Below are 17,472 nucleotides of genomic sequence, written 5' to 3' on the forward strand. Positions count from 1 at the left end.
TGGATTAATCATAATAAAAGCTCAAACATATAAAGCACTTTAAGGTTGGATAAACATTTTTTAATATATTTGAAAAACTGTGTGTGTGTGCATGTGTATTTTTCCTCATCTTTTCTTCATAACAATCCCCTGAAGCAAATACTGCTCCCATCCCTATTTTATAGGTGGAGTAACTAAGGCTAAAAGAGATTAAGTTACTGGTCAAGGGTCATACAATTAACTAGTGTTTGAGATCTTCCTTAATCCAAGTTCAGCCCTTCAACTTTAGAATGAATATTATCTAAGGTTCCTTTCACTTCTTTATCTATTTCCCCGTGGAGATGAATTAAATAGTGGGATTTATGGAACTCTAAGGCCACCTTATTTATAAAAGTCTCCCCCTTTTAGAATAATTTTTTTAGGCTATAGCACTGTTTTCATAAATCCAAAGCTGAAATATAAGTACATTTTCTGAGCAAGAAAGGTGAGTTGAGGTCCATTTTCCCCCATCAGTCCATTCCTACTCATTACTTAACTATATCATTTAACTGTCATTTGGAAAACAGAAGGCAGAGACTTATGGGATGAAGAAAAAATAAGTTCTTCTACAGAAGATGAGATATCTCTATGGCTGAAAAAGACAGGGCTAAAACAAGGGCTATAACTAGGGGAGCAGTAGTCTATGCAATCAGAGGTAATGAAAAGGGAGGATGGTGGAGAGCAAGATTTGATCCTGGATATCCAGCATCACCTTAACATAGTATTGACTGTGGGCAAGACATCCCTCTAATCACCAAAAGTATCATCAACACTTATACAGAAATGCCAAATGGAAATAATAATGCTAAATTTAATCGTTTCTCCCAGTGAAAAGGAAATCCTTTTACCCATCTGCTCCAACACTGCTACTTTACAAACCAAGCAGGAAGCACAATAAAGTGGATGCCCACTTTCCCTTGGTACCCATATTTCCCAAATAGACCTCCATCTATACTGCATTCTTTTCCCATAAAGTCAACTATTGGGGAATACTGACAGAAACACCTTGTTGATTTTAATTTTAAGTAATTGTTGGGCACTTACTTCATGATAGCTGTTGATAATGGTATTGGATAGTGAGAACTGTTTTGTCCATGATCAGTTAATCAATGCTGAAGGAGTTATGGACCCAATGCTTATATCCCATAAATTATCAGCTGTTTTTTTTTTAAAGGTGGTCTTCTAAAGAACAATTTAATAGAGTATTCATTCATTCATTCAAGAAAAAAAGTCTTCAAGCTTCAAGTTCCAATTTAGGTGCCACTTATTTTAACAGGACGTTCCCAATTTCCCCCATTGTTGGTGCCGCCTTCCCAAAATCCTTTAAATTGATCTTGTATTTTTTTAAACATCTTGTATCCTCCACCCTCATCCCCCAGTAAGCTTCCTCTGTTTATAATTCTTGTGTCTTATATAATCTCCTCTTACACTCTTTTAACCCTCTGCAGTCTGGTTGCCAACCTGATCAATTATCCAAAAAGACTCTCTCCTAAGCTAATGAATACTCTTCATCTCACTCTACAGCAAGTGGCACTGCTGAATACCCTCTCCTTCTGGATAACCATCTCCTACTTGATTGACTGCTCTTTGGTCTCTGTTGCTGGAGTACCATCCATAAAACATCCACTAAGTAAAGTATAATCTAAGGTTCTTTCCTGGGCCCTCTTTTTTGTTTTATCTATAGTCTTTCACTTGATAACCATATTAGGGTCACCATGGATTCAACTATCATCTCTATGTAGATGATTCCCAAACTTATATATCATGCCCAATTCTCTATGATCCGCATTTGGAGTTTTCTTGACAAAGACACTGGAGTAGTTTGCCATTTCCTCCTCCAGCTCATTTTACAAATGAGGAAATTGAGTCAAACAGAAGTTAAGTGGCTTGTCCAAGTTCACTCAGCTTGTAAGTGTCAAGACAGATTTGAACTCAGATATTCCTGACTCCAAAGCCAGCAAGCTATCCATTGTGCCACCTTGTTATCCAAGTATATATATATGTATGTATGTATGTATATGTACCTATATAAACGAGTGTTTATTGAGTGCTGCTGAGTGCCAGTCATTGTATTCAGTGCTGAGATTACAAGTTTAAAGGATGAAATAATCTACTCAAAATGAGGGAGATGACAAGTATATATAAAAATATACCCACCACAAATATACAGTTCATAAATGTGTTTGTGTCTATATATTTATTGATTAAATACAAAGTAGTTTGAATTGAGGGTCAGAAGGTACATCACCTGCAAAAGACAGTGTCTGAGCTGGATATAATAGGAAAAATGGAATCCAGGAGGCAAAGGGAAGGAAGAGTGAATTCCAGGCACGAGGCATGACAGTACAAAGACACAGACTCCTAAAAGACGGTGTGAATCAGGGACTGAGAGGCCAGTTGAGTTGGGACGAGCTGAGAGGGAGGAAAAGAGGAAATGTGGGAGGACTTCAGGAAAGTAGAGATGGAAAGCAGGGATGGAAAACTTTGGAATAGCTGAGGCCTGAAAAGTAGAAGGATCCAGCTGATGTCTAATAGTCAGTAGGGTTATAGGGTTCTCTCCAGTTTTTTTAGTGGCTCATGAGTAGGAAGAGGACAGATAGTGGGAGCAACCCAGAGCTGAGGCTTGGAAAGAGAAGAGAAACAACAGAATAAAGGCACATGGGAATCAAGAGCAAGAAGAGGGGAGAGCTGAGATGGCCAATCATTGGATTTAAATTGAAAAGAATAGAATGAAATAAAAGTAAGGATAATGGTCCGAGAAAAGGAAGAAGCAAAGGGAAAAGAGGAACAAAATGTCAAATTACAGGATTTTAAAAAGCTGAAGAAATGGGAAGCTCAGAAAGTTTGAAAGAACATCTAGAATAAGAAAAGGACTTAGGGAGAACAAGAAATTAGGTCACATGCTGAACTTCTTGAGAAGGAAAGGAGAATGCTGTGAGAGCTGGTTTATTACAGATACTATAATGTGCATGGAGTGGAAGATTTTGCTTGTGTGGATTTAAAAAGAAGAAAGGATCCTGAATGAATATATTCAGTCCCAGTCCTCTTCAGAGCTCAAACCCTACATGCCCAAAAAAGAAACCCTTCCTTCTTCCAAGCATTACTGTGCTTACTGTAGAAGACACTCCCATCATTAAGTCATCTAGGATACCTCACTCTCATGCAACCTAAGTATCCAACTAGTAGCTAATCTCATTTCTATCTTCATATCTGTCCTATAGGTATGTTCACTTCTCTCCATTTATAGAGTCATAGGTCAGGTCTTTATTAGCTTTTGCTTCTGCTTTTCAGGATAGCCTCCTGATTGCTGCTTTCTCAAGTTATCTATTTCAGTTCTTTCTCCACACAGATGCCAGAGTAATTTTTCTCCATGTATAAATCTGGCCTTTCCAGAAACTCCCAAATGCTTCTATTTGTTCTATTATAAGTTCTATTATATTATAAAGGCCTTCAAAAACTGAACTCAGTGTACATTTCCAGTTTTCTGGAAAGTTCTTCAGTAGACTTTCTAGGCCTTCTGGATATATTAGCCTATATGCTCATACATGCAGACTCTACTCTATTTCTTTCTGTTTTTTCACTCACTGTCACCCCATGCCTGGAATACTTTCTTTGTCTCTTGAAATCCCTAGTTTCCTTCAAGCATTTTCCTCATGAGGGGTGAGGAAGTATTTGACTTTTGTGTGTGTATCCCTAGCACCTAGCAGAGTTTCTGATGCACAGTCAGTACTCTAAGGAGTTCTTGTTGACTAAATGATTCCCAGTCCAAAGAAATGACTCTTCAATGGTGGAATTTCACACAGAATGAAAGGACAGAGGCAAAGACCTTTTGAGGGTGTATGATTCTGTTAAAAGATATTACTTAGCCCATCTGTATATAAGGCTAGCCTTTCAATTAAGGATTGGATTAGTGGGATATAAATAGTATTGATAAGGATGGAATGATTCTGGCTCAACTTAAGTCACTAACTCTTTTTGCCCTCATAAATACAGTAGTAGATTGTATAGTCCTTCAGAAGGTAGTGATAATATGCAGAACCAGGAGAACAATTTACGCAGTAACAGCAGTATTGTAAAAACAAACAATTTTGAAATATTTAACTCTGATCAATGAAATGACTAACACTGCAGAGAACTCATAATGAGACATAGTATCCACTCCAGACAGAAAAAATGAGAGATTCAAGATGCAAAATGAAGCTATTTGTTATTTTGAACAAAGCCAATATGAGATTTGGTTTTGTTCATTATTGTATATTTGTTACAAGGTCTTTATTTTTCCTTCTTTTTCAGTTGGGGAGGGGGAATTTTAGAAGGTGTATTTTAGTCATTTGAAAAAAATCAAATTAAATTTAAAGATTAAAATGTGATTTTTCATAAAAAATGCTTTGCTAAAAATCTAGGGAAACAATTTACAGTATGTCTACGATCTATTAGTTTAGCAGGACATAGATGGTAATATGACCTAGATGCATGAATTCCCTCTCAAAAAAGGAAATAAGGCTAACATGATATAACCTGTTCCTAAGAAAGCCATGGTAGCACTTTGTAATCACCATTTCCCTGTCTGGATCTTCACTCTTTAACGATCTGTGCTCCTGATCTAGAATGTACAGATTCTATAAGCTCTCTTCTACATCTTACCGCACCTTACTAACTTTTCTCCCACCAACCTTCGAATATCACAGACAATGGCTCAGTAATTACATCTGCAGGTCTCTGCCTAATTGAGTGATATTGTACATTATATCATAGATATAAGAGAGATTGTTTAATCCAATGTGCTTTGCCTGGGTCACAGATGGAGCTTGTGACAGAGCTAAGTCTCTTAAATTCTGGTTCATTTTCCACTTAACCATGTATACATGCCTCATTTACCACCCTCATGAGACTATGACTTTTAAAATATTTTTTTCTGTCTCCCCAACTGCACCAAGCACAAAACTGCTCAATCCACGATAGCTGTTAAGTGACTGACTGATAAGGCAGGTCCAGAGTGTGACAAAAGGGAACACAATAACAATACAGACAATACTTCTGATGGAGGCCATGTGCAGCCAGCCTGACACTTTGTTGACAGTATTTCATGCTTGTAAGAAATACACAGACATACTCACACCCAAATGGGGCTTTGGGTTTGCCAGTAATTTCCAGTGCTTCTCCCTGTGTAGATCTCTTTATATGTGCCTGAGCTCTAAAAATAAACACAGCTGTCAAAAGAAAGCAGAAGCAATTCATCGGATAGTTAAAATGCGCAGATTCACACAGGCTTACTGGCTCACCCCTTCAAGAAATTAGTCCAGGATGAAACAAAATAGGACCAGGATGCTTATTTGAATATACTTAAATATGCAAAGCATAGTTCCTGTCCTTCCTCTTGCTCCTTTTACTCACAATGGTTAGATGTACTGCAGCAACAACTCTATTGTCAAGGGATAATCTAAGTACATTCTGTGGCTTGTGCACAGGTCAGCAGCGCTATGTTACTGATGGAGTTCCTCTTCTCCCAACCTGCTCCAAAGCCACTGCTGGCTGACAGTATGCCATGGTGTGATTACCTGTCGCCTGGTTTAAATACGCCCAATCATGAGAAAACATTAAAAAGGAAGAAAGAGGTAGACTGCAGGAACCTAATAAGATTGGGCAGATACATACTCTTTCCCCATTTCCATTTTCTACCACATAATGCTTTATGCCAGAACTACAAATCTGCAGAGTTTGCAAAGATCTAAAAAACAAATAAATTAGGTCTCCTTGCAAAAAAATTATTCTAAACATGAGGATATGAACTGAAGACTTCTTCAGAAGCACATTCATTTTTTCAGGGTATTGTTTAATTTGTAACATCTTTATCATAAAACATACCTTAGTAGTAGGAAAGTACCAATGATTTAGAACTTGGTGTACCCCAAATATTTAACTGTGAGTGCGCATATGCTGGATTTTGTCTGGTGTCATGGCCTCTGACTGGCACCTTGAACTTTGGGAGGGAAACAGAAACACATACTAAATACTGGTAGAAGCACTTTTTGTGGCAGGCAAAGAACTGGGGGAAAAGTCAGTGCCCATCAATTGGGGAAGTGTTTAAAAATTGCTGTTTGTAAAATATAAAAGAATATTGTTACATTGTAAGAAAAAAGGAATACAAAGAATTCAGAGAAGCATGGGAACAGTTGAGATGAACTGATGCAGAGTGAAGTAAGTAGAATTATAAAACAAAATGCACAATAACTTACAATGAATTACAAAAACAACAACAAAACTTTACCAATGCAATTATAATGACCAAACTTGGACTCAGAAAAAAAGAACATGTACCTCCTATCTACTTTGCAGAGATGAGGGACAATGAATACAGAATACTGAATATACTCTCAGAATCAATGGACATGTTCATTAGTTTTGTGTTTTTCCCCCTCATTTTTATTCTGTGTTACAAAGGTTGGATCCCCAGACAGAGGAGAGAAAAGAGAAGAAGGGTATATTTGGAAGAGAATATGATGTAAAAATTATAATTATGTGTTTTAATTCTAACAAAGTAGTAGTACCAACACTATATATTGTACAATTTAATTTCTGTTGCCATTTGCTACTGCCTTCATTTACACAGCTATAACTGGTATAAGTTATTGTACATTTGGAGCTGCTTGATAGACTATTCTTGTTTAGAGAAGCCTTATAGCATACTAGGTCCAAAAGTATATCCCAAGATGAACTCTGGTTCAGCTTTAAGACTTCTGATCTTATCCTCTACTTCAAGTAAGATTGTCAGTGCTTAATAACTGCTTATTAGATTTGACTGCTGGAAAGTGCTTTTGGAAGCCCACTCAAGAAATCAAGATTTCTAAATGATCTGGAAGCCTCACCTTCCAAAGGATCCTTGCTCAGTGGGATGCAGTATACTAGTTAATGTTTTCTGTTACTACAGAGGCTTTTTGGATTTTAAATATAAATTTGTACCAAATCCAAATGGTTAAAAATAATTTGCTAAGAACCATCCTAGGCAAAGTGAAACCTAAGAACTTTTTGAATCTTGTCCAGTCATACCTCTAAGATAAATGGGACTTGAAAGTCATGTTCTTTACAAGCTGAAATCCTGAGTCATAATACTGACCTCGTATTTTCTCTTGTCAATCTTGCCCTTAAAAGCTTACTAAGCAATAGTTCCCTTTGTGGTAAATAAAAATGTATTAATAAAAACAAAGGTATTTATAGACTTAAATGTCTTTGAGCCATCAAATATTGTCAATTTCTCAAAGAAAGATTTAAAAAGAGACAAAAACCTTCTGTAGCATAATAATAAATATTATAGAATTATAGATTTAGAGAATGGAAGGGGCCTTAGAGACCAGTGAGTCCAATATCTTTTACAAATGGGGTAACTAGGCAGATAGAGAGTAAGTGACTGACTTAGAGTTACATAGTCTTAGATAAAGGTAAAGGTAAAGGTAAGAGGTAAAATCTGCGCCTGGATCTTAGTGATTCCAATTTCAGTGTCCTATTGCACCAAGTGGTCAGCCACTCAATACATTATAAAAAAGGAGGAATTTTAATAAAGAAATGTGAAAGTCTGGGAAAATGGATGAGTATTAATCTTGATCAAAAATGAGAACATTCCTTTGCTCACTTTTTAGAGAAATACTACCATGTAAACAATTAAGGTGGGAATTTCCCAGTCTTAGATGGAAATCTAACAAGCCACACTACTCTGATTCTTCAAGAAGCTGAATTTATCTTTTTCATCAGGAAACAGGCAGTCATTTAAGTAACTCAGAAAAGTGAACGGAAGTGAGTGGCTATAATGGTTTTCTGCCAAATAAATGGCTCTGTGCTTTCTCAATGCAACTTGAACACAATACCCAATTCATCCTCAGCAGCTAAGCATCCTGGAGTTTGCTGAGGAGTTTTCTCAGCTTCCCCAATGAATTTCCAAAGTTAAGTGAGAAAAGTATTTTTATATTTTACTCAGAATAACAACAACAAAAAAGGTCATAAATCCTTCAAGATCCTGGCAAGATTTTTAATCCATAGTAATCATGCTTTCTTGTAGAACTAGTCTTGTGATGTCTGGAGTAATGTCTTGCTATAGTAACAATAGTCTGAATGTTCCGGGTTCTTTCTTACATGCCCAGAATGTTAATTAGTGTTCCACATTAAGAGTGAAGTCTGAGACTTCAAGCTCTCCATCCAAACCAGATATACTGATTAAGATCCAGACTTACCAGACATAAACAGAACAGAATTTTATAGCCATTGTGTAGCATGTGGTTATATAGAATGTGCCTGCTTTAAGAATACTTGTCCAACAAGTAAAATTACGAACCACCCCCCACCCCACCCCCCACACAAAGGTCCCATAAGTCACTGGTGAAATAACTATCTATCCCTAGATAGGAGGTCCCTGACACTAGAATACACAGTAGATGACAGGTTAGCAGAATTATAAAAATACATCAGAGGAGTCACTTAAAACACAGGTGTAGTTTCATTATGAGTTTCTTGAGAAGTATTAGGAGTTTTCCTGATAATAAAAATTTTCTCTAAATTCTCAGGTTTTTCTTTGTAAATAAGCAAAATATCCTCATAGATAGGAAAAAATGGTTTGTGGTTCATCTAGACACAGTTGATAATTTTGCTCCAGGAATTTCTGAAATTATTCAAATACATTAACACCAGTGAATGTCTTCAGTGATTTTACAGATAAGTGGGAATTCTCCAGGTCCTTGTTTAAAAATAAAAGGTCCCTTTTCTACCCTAACTCCAGACACAGAGAGCTTGTATCTGATCTGTTGCTGAGGTGAATTGCAAAGCCAAGTGAGCTCAATTAATTTCAAGATAGTAAAATCATTGAGACTCTAGACCTATGCATCAGGCATAAATCTGCTACAATGAAATGTCTCTTGTAAAAGTATGTCCTTACAAAGAAGATTGCAGACTACAAAGTTAAGAAATGAATTTGAATTTGATTTCGTAATGATAATAATATTTACATTTACTGAGTTTTTAAGAACTCTAAGAGGCAAGTATTACTAGATCCATTTCACAGGTAAAGAGATTGATATACAGGGAAATCAATGACTTGCCTGGAGTCATTCAAAATGGATAAATAGCAGAACTGGAGGTCAACCTTCAAGATCAAGAAAGCTCTTTTCATCACACCTCACCTCCATTGATATACATGTCCTGAATTAGTCAATCACTGAACAAGATACTTTCCTCATTTATGAAATGCAAGATGGAAACCCCAAGTCCTTGCTGAAAATGTCAGTCTGCCTTTCTCCTACCTGGGAAACAATGAAACAATAATTTAATCCACTTAGCCAGCACTGATGGCCCCTACTATACTTGTTCACAGACTGTTCTGTCTCATGAGGGACCCATGTCCTGCCCAGGCCACATGGTCAGAGGACTTCCACATGGCATTTCCTGCTCTGAACAAAAGCACAGCTTTCCACTTCATGTCTGTAATTACCCAGTTTTCATCTTCCTGAGTATGAAAAGCTAAGCTGTATCTTTCACTTCAAAGAGGCAGCTGATCATACCCAGTGATTTACTGAATGCTTTAAAGCTGTTCACTGGCACCAAACTCGCTAGGCTCCAAACAAAAGTCTCTCACATCCGACCTTCCCCATCACTGTGGAAGCCATCCCCTTCTCTCAGGCGTCCAAGCTCACCACCTTGATGTCATCCCCCATTTCTCACTCTCACTCACTCCACTCACCCAATCATCCTTTCTGATTTTACAACCTCTCTCATACAGTTTTCTCTGAGTACCTCGGCCATCGCTGTAATCCATGCCCTCATTACTACTTACCTAAACTACTGCAAGAGACTTCTAAATGATTTCTCCACACCAATCTATCCTCACTCAGTTCTTCTGATCCTGTCATCCCCTTTTCCCCCTCCAATGACCCCAAGTCATTGCTCCTAATCACTTCCAGGATCAAATACAGATTGTACTAGATAGCCTGATCATATCCTACCTTTCCAACCTTATGACCACTTACTGCCTGCTTCCATGTACTCTATGGTCCAGGAAAAATGAGCTACTTACAGTTTTTCTAACATACTTCTCCATCTCTCTTATTCAATCCCAACTTTTGGACTGGATGTCTTCCACATCTGAAGTACTGTCCCCTCACCTCCATTCCTCAGTCTCCCTAATTCATGTCAAGGTTTAAATTCCACCTTGTATAGGAAGACTTTCCCAGGACAGACTGCCTTCACCTACTCTATATATAACTTCTACATACCCAATTATTTACATGTTATCTCCCCTCCCCACCCTCAGAGCCAGGACTACTTTTGGCCTTTCCATGTATTCCTAGCACTTAGAACAGTGTCAGGCAAACAGTAAGTGCATAATACATACGGGTTGACTGACTCAAGCTCTTTCCTGAAAATGTAATCACTGAAGAGAAAAGAGGTATTAGGAGTTCTATTTCAATCATGTTGTATTCAAAAATCTTTTCTCAAAATGTCAGTATACACAGTCACCCGAGGAGACAAACACTCTGTGGCAATCCTTTACTAGATTCCAAGGTCAATACCACCAAGACTAAGGCTGGCTATGGATCAGCTGATAAAGAAAAATCAACAGCTCTTTCTTAAACAAAAGTTTATAAAGAGAAGCAGAGAAATTGGGAAACAATGACATCAAAACAGGACAAAATTCTGATAGTTAAAATTTTACAAGTTCCAATTATTCTTCTATGTAGTACATATAAGAATCTCTTTTTTTGAAGCTTATCCACTAAATGCAATTTTATCTTATCTGATTACCAATTCTGGAATCAAATCAAATCAACATGCTTTTGAAGAACAAGGACTACAAAATATTTATGATAGGACACTTGCCCTCAAAGAACTAATACTCTTTTTGGGAAGGCATGGCATAAATATATGGTAAGTAAATAATTGTACAAGACTGAAATCAAAGTTTAAAACAAAAAGAAGGAATGGTAGTAAATTCCGGATTACATGATTCTCTGGTAGTTATACACTTTTTCAGTAGAAGGTCAGCTTTTAGAGGGTGAGAACTGTTCATATTTGTGAATTCTAGTAAATGCTTTAGGGTCTTATACTTGATCAGGATTAATACATGTCTAAGGAACTGAATTGGTAAAATTAATAAACATTTTAAAAACAAACTGTAAAGAACAGATGTTCATAGTTTTCAATTCTGATTATCTTTCATTTGTTTGGGTACTGGAATATTTATTTTTATTGATGGAAGTTACTGTGCTTGAAATAACAAAGATTTCCTTTCAAACATTTTTAAGATTTTACTAGATGAGTAAAGGAAACAAATCTAAAATCGTCAGCTTTTTACAAAGCAAGGGCCCAAGGAAATACTAATAACATCTTCTCCATATGTCCAGTTTCTGGGGCCAACAATTTGTTCTTACACTCAAGAATTGTTCCATATATTCTATCAAGCAGTACTGTTGTGAATAGGAGGGAAAAAGAAAAGGAGGGAAGGAAATACAAATGCAATGGGGAAAAGCACAGGGGCTGAGCACCCCAGCATCCCCCACTTGTTTGCCATCACAGCAGTCACAAAGAGTGTTTCCCCCAGAATGGCAATCCAGCTGATCGATGTAATCACAAAGTGCACAATCTACTCCAGGGACTGGATATCTCCTTGCCCAAAAGCACTTCCCCTCTGAAACAATGAACGATGAGAAGAAAGCTGGCATTGGAGGTGTCAAATCAGAAGAAGGGAGGGAGGAAAGGAAGGAAAGGAGGAAGGAAGGGAGAGAGGAGGGGAGGGAGGAAGAGTGAAAGGGAGGGAAGAAGGAGGGAAGGAAGGAGGGAAGGAGGGATAGAAGGAGGGAAGGAGGAAGGAAAAGAGGGAGGAAAGAAGGAAGGAAGGGAGGAAGGGAGAAAGGAAGGAAGGAAGAGAGGAAGGAAGGGAGGGAGAGAGAGAGGAAGGAAGGAAGAGAGGGAGAGAGGAAGGAAGGGAGAGCGAGAGGAAGGAAGAAAGGAAGGAAAGAAAGGAAGGAAGGAAGGGAGGGAGGAGGGAGGAAGGAAAGAAGAGTTGGAAAAAGATGGGGAGAAGATGGTGAAAATGCCAAAGTTTTGTCCTGGGGATGGCAGAGCAGAGTGGATTAGCTCTTCCCCTGGCTTGGTCTCTGTTGAATCCTTAAGAGGGTGGATGAAGCAACAATAGCCACGCCGACCATCAATATTCTCATGTTTTCAAAAATACAAAAAGATTTACTTATCCAAAAAATATTTCTTAAGTGCCTCGATGTTGTGGAGGATACTAAGAAACATGCTGTCTTTGTAAAATACTTTTTTTTTTTTTTTTTGATATTCTTTATCTTGAGCTTTATTCTTACGAAATAAGCTTTGGTTTATCTTGAAATAAGGTACAGCTAAAGTTTTTTTTTGTTTTTTGTTTTTATTTTTTTATTTTTTATTTTTTTTAATTTTTTATTTTATTTTATGATTATAACATTTTTTGACAGTACATATGCATGGGTAATTTTTTACAACATTATCCCTTGCACTTACTTCTATTCAGATTTTTTCCCTTCCTCCCCCAACCCCCTCCCCCAGATGGCAAGCAGTCTTATATATGTTAAATATATTACAGTATATTCTAGATACAATATATGTGTGTAGAACCGAATTTTTTGTTGCACAGGAAGAATTGGATTCAGAAGGTAAAAATAACAGTTTACATTCATTTCCCAGTGTTCCTTTTCTGGATGTAGCTGGTTCTGTCCATCATTAATCAATTGGAATTGGATTAGTTCTTCTCTATGTTGAAGAAATCCACTTCCATCAGCATACATCCTCGTACAGTATCATTGTTGAAGTGTATAGTGATCTTCTGGTTCTGCTCGTTTCACTCAGCATCAGTTGATGTAAGTCTCTCCAAGCCTCTCTGTATTTCTCCTGTTGGTCATTTCTTATAGAACAATAATATTCCATAACATTCATATACCATAGTTTACCCAACCATTCTCCAATTGATGGACATCCATTCATCTTCCAGCTTCTAGCCACTATGAAAAGGGCTGCCACAAACATTTTGGCACATCCAGGTCCCTTTCCCTTCTTTAGTATTTCTTTGGGATATAACCCCAGGAGTAGCACTGCTGGATCAAAGGGTATGCACAGTTAGTTAACGTTTTGGACATAATTCCAGATTGCTCTCCAGAATGGTTGGATTCTTTCACAACTCCACCAACAATGCATCAGTGTCCCAGTTTTCCCACAGCCCCTCCAACATTCATCCTTATTTGTTCCTGTCATCTTAGCCAATCTGACAGGTGTGTAATGATACCTCAGAGTTGTCTTAATTTGCATTTCTCTGATCAATAGTGATTTGGAACACTCTTTCATATGAGTGGAAATAGTTTTAATTTCATCATCTGAAAATTGTCTGTTCATATCCTTTGATGTAAAATACTTTAAAACCATTTAAATTTTAATTCAATTTTACATATGAAAAAATCTGTGTGACATTTAAAAGCAAATTTAACTGCAATTAAGATAGCAACATTATATAATTCTATACTTATTTGGTTTCTTGTGTCCAAAAATAACCAAGAAAGACAGAAAGATTAAACTTATGTCTCAAGGAACATAACCTTTACAACAGTCCTCTAAAGCTTTCAAAGTACTGTATGGACATTGTCTCCTATAAGTATAGCAACAACTAATAAGACTGGCAATGTGGGCATTATTATTCCCATTTTATGGATTAGGAAATTGAGGCTCAGAGATTAGTTGATTCACCATAGTGTGAGAGATAAGAGAGTCCATATCAGCTCTGGAAAAAACATTTCTCAATAAAAGATAACAGTGATAGATCCTCCCTAAGATACTGATAACATAAACAAAATTTAAAGTTTCAAAATTGCACAAGAACTTTAGGAAGACACTGATTAACAAAGATTCTTTGGGGAGCTCATAATGAGGTAGATGGATCTCATCTGGATTAAATGATTCTGGAGTTATTTGATCTTTCTTTTTCTTCCCCCCCCCCCCCCCCTTTTCAAAGTGAATTACCAGCTGGCTTCAACCGATGCTGGGTCTCTTTACCACTGCCTGCAGCTTGGCTCCTGGAGCCTCCCTCCACTTCTTTGTCACAGATTTAACACTCTGTCCGTATAGGTCCTGATACACTTGTGTACTCGGGCAGAGTTCTCTATGCTTTGCCCACCCAGTGAAGGGCCTCCCGACTGCCAACTCACACAATGAATGTGTGACAGTGTCTGTTTTCACAAGCGCTACTACTGTGAGGGAGACTTTGTGGGCAGAATGATTCATGGGAGAACCAAATGAATTTACCCCACCTAGAAGACAGAGTTTGGAACTTCACTGAAATAAGTAAAAGTCCCCCCAAATGCTGCAAGAGTCCTTTTGCCTGCCTAGGCCTTTCTAGCTCCTCCCTGGTTAAACAACACAGGGAATGTTGCTATTGTTAGACTGCGGGAAAAACATTCACTAGGGAAATCTGAGCAAGCAATAGACTTCTACCAGAATTATCCTCTCTCCTGGGGAGACAAAAAAGGGCAGAAATCAGTAGATAGAACGTTTGTCTTGTCAGTGCTTAGGTTAGGGTAAGCCTATGGGTCAAGGAAGACTGTATCCCAACAGGCTTCTTTTTAAAAATGTATGCTTTATGGCACACTATTAATATGATGTAGCTTTCTCAGTTTCAAAATGGGGACATTAATTCCCAGCCTTTTCCAGAGAGTTATTTTTGAGGGTAAAATATATGAGAGGGCTCTCTAAAATATAAGATGTCTCACAACTCTTAAGTTATCATTTTAGCTGTCATAATGTGAATCTTCTAAAATGGGACTGGCTTGTTCTGAGATTTTGTGAACAGAAGCGGATAAAATATTCCTGATGTGTAGATCATGGGGTCAGAGCTTAGAGGGACTTAGAGGTCATGTAGTCCAGCTTCCTCAGTTTCTAGAAGATGAAAGGGAGAATCTCAGAGTTTCAGGGACTTGCCCACAGTCATGTAGAGTCTAAGTAGTGGGGCCAGAATTCAAACACACCTCCTCTGAATCCAAATGTCCTCCATGAAGACATTAGATTTTGTACAATAGTAGGATGTTGGGTGTTTTATTTCCAATATATTCCTTAGTTATCAGTGAGAGCTGACATAAGTTAGATTCCTGCTGTTGATGTGCACTTATAACCTGATCACCTTCACATGTGGGCATTTTCTCTGGCTACCCCCCCAAGCACTGAGTGCTTCCCTTCTTCATCTCTGCTTCCTCACTTTCTGGGATCATTACACATCCCACATGAAACCCCATCATTTAAAGCAGGGATAGGAAACCTTTTTTCTGCCAAGGGCCATTTGGATATTTCTAACATCAATCACGAGCCATACAAAATTGCCAACTTACAGAACTCCAGCAGTGGGAGGTGACTGTACCCAGCTTTCAGCCATTCACCATCTGGGGTTGCCTTAGCAGATGATTTTGGGGGCTTCACACAGCCCTCGAGCCAGACACTGCCCAACCCTGATGTAGAGGAAGCCTTTCTCCACCCTTCTCCACTGATTCTTTCCAACTTACACCATACACAGTTTTATGCATGGCACCTTACTCATTAAATTATGAGCTCCTTCAGGGCAGGGGATGTCTTTAATCTTTTTGGGTGTCCCTGGAGCTTAACACAGTCTACTACATGTTTAATGACTCTGGCTCAGAAACTTTGCTGTGTAAGCTCTCTTTTTAGCTCATCCCAGCTAGCAGTCCCTCGAGGTCCTCCCTCAAAAGAGAAGTGGTCTTATATTCTTCACCTTTATTTCTAACCTCTAGGTCAATTTTATTCTCATGGCAAAAAATTCTCTCCAGTTCTCTACAGACTCAACTTCTCTACTTTCCTTGGGCATGAAACCTTGACAAAGACTTTTTGAAATTTTCAAATGACATTTTCTAGTTTCTTATTCTCTACAGTTTTATTTTCCTCCCACATGCAAATCTATAAATACAGGAAGACATGCTTACCCCCTTTCAGAAATCGCATTGTCTTTCCCCCAATAAATTACATTTGCTTACCCAGTTAATTTATTTAGGGCTTTATTGCTCTAAACAAAGTACTTTACAAAGAACTCATTTCACCCTGTGAAGGATGTTCTAAAGAGATTACTGTCCCATTTTTACTGATGAGGAGTCTGAGGCTCAGAGGGACCAAACAAGTTGCCTATGCTAGTAAATTAAAGTTAAGATTCATATCCAGGTCTCTCAAGACTCCTAAGCCAATGCCTTTTCTACTTCTTCTTCCCATCCCCAATGTCTCTGGATAGCCAATGGAGATAATGGAAAAGGTAACAGAACACAGGCTGCCCTTTCCGTCAGGTGCCAATATACAAGGGAGATAGCAGTGTGACTATCAAACAGTGCCCATTGTACAAAAAACTGCCACAATTTCTTCTGGGACCTTTTTCTATTGAGAGAATGTAAAGTCCTTATGGGAAGAGGCTGTTTCATTTTTGCCCTTGTGTCCTCAGCACATGGCACAATGCCTGCAACACCAAAGGTACTTAATAAATGGTTCTTATTTGAAGGATGGCAATCACGCTGGCAATAAATTAATTTTCTGCGTTAATGACCATTTGTACTATAAAGACAAATTCTATACTGTTTGACCTTAGTTTCACAATTTCCGTTGAATTCTTTTGTAACTAAATGGATGTTACCCAGTTGTGGTCCTGAAGACCTTATTCTACCTAATGTGTCAGTTAGGCTGAGAATATCCTGTACAATTACCATTGGTTGGTCCAGTACCTTTGTGGCCAGTCCATTTCAAAATATACTAGGCAAAGGATCCATCAAATCACTTTTTATTCCTCAGTCCAAGATCATTCAGTGATTCTATTAAGTCTCAGACAGATTTTTTGCTTCTGATGCATCTAAAGATTTTGCTTAGAGTCCCTTGCAAATTACATCTGAGAATCTTTTTTTAGACTACTTAATCCATACCTGACCTACCTCACTTTGTGGGCTCCTCTGTTCTTATTCAGGAAATCTTTTTATTAAAACAACAACAACAAAAAAAGATGCCTGTAGGGCTTGGGAATGGGAGTTAAGGGGCTGTAAAGGTCTCAAATTAAAATAAAAAATTATTAACCATGGCACACATTTTTCCTAGGCTTCTATTCTGGTGTTTTAAAATAGTCTCCAGGCTTCCCGTGTCTTACTGACATTTTTATTTCATGTTTAATTTCTTTCCATTTTTTTCTCTTAATGATTGGCCATGTTTTATCATAACTCTTGAAAATATAGTAAGGCTGAATTTCTCCACCTCCCACCTTGGTAAAACTTAAAAGTGTGTTTTGGATAACTTTTCATTGTTAAAGCAAGACTCTATGAGAGCTTAGGAAGGAGTCTGGATGCTGACAAAGAATGGCTGAAAAAGCTCAGAGGGTTTAGTTTGCAGAGTACAAGACTGAAGAGCCCTCATTGAGTGAAA

At 37.9% G+C, this 17,472-nt stretch overlaps 1 protein-coding gene across 4 annotated transcripts in view; it reads right to left on the bottom strand.

Moving 5' to 3' along the window:
- The window catches only part of ATG7 (autophagy related 7), a 263,555-nt gene that overhangs the window by 100,493 nt on the left and 145,590 nt on the right, over positions 1-17,472 (bottom strand). Inside the window, exon 19 of one of the 4 annotated variants that reach the window (XM_074283895.1) lies at positions 13,074-13,124. The exons of the other annotated variants lie outside the window; for them this stretch is intronic. Coding sequence (XP_074139996.1) covers positions 13,089-13,124 — 36 coding nt within the window. The 3' untranslated portion in view covers positions 13,074-13,088. Of the gene's footprint in view, positions 1-13,073; positions 13,125-17,472 lie in introns of those variants that run through there. 4 annotated transcript variants of the gene reach the window in all.

This window comes from Sminthopsis crassicaudata, chromosome 1, assembly GCF_048593235.1.
Source record: "Sminthopsis crassicaudata isolate SCR6 chromosome 1, ASM4859323v1, whole genome shotgun sequence".
Classification (NCBI taxonomy): Eukaryota; Metazoa; Chordata; class Mammalia; order Dasyuromorphia; family Dasyuridae; genus Sminthopsis; species Sminthopsis crassicaudata.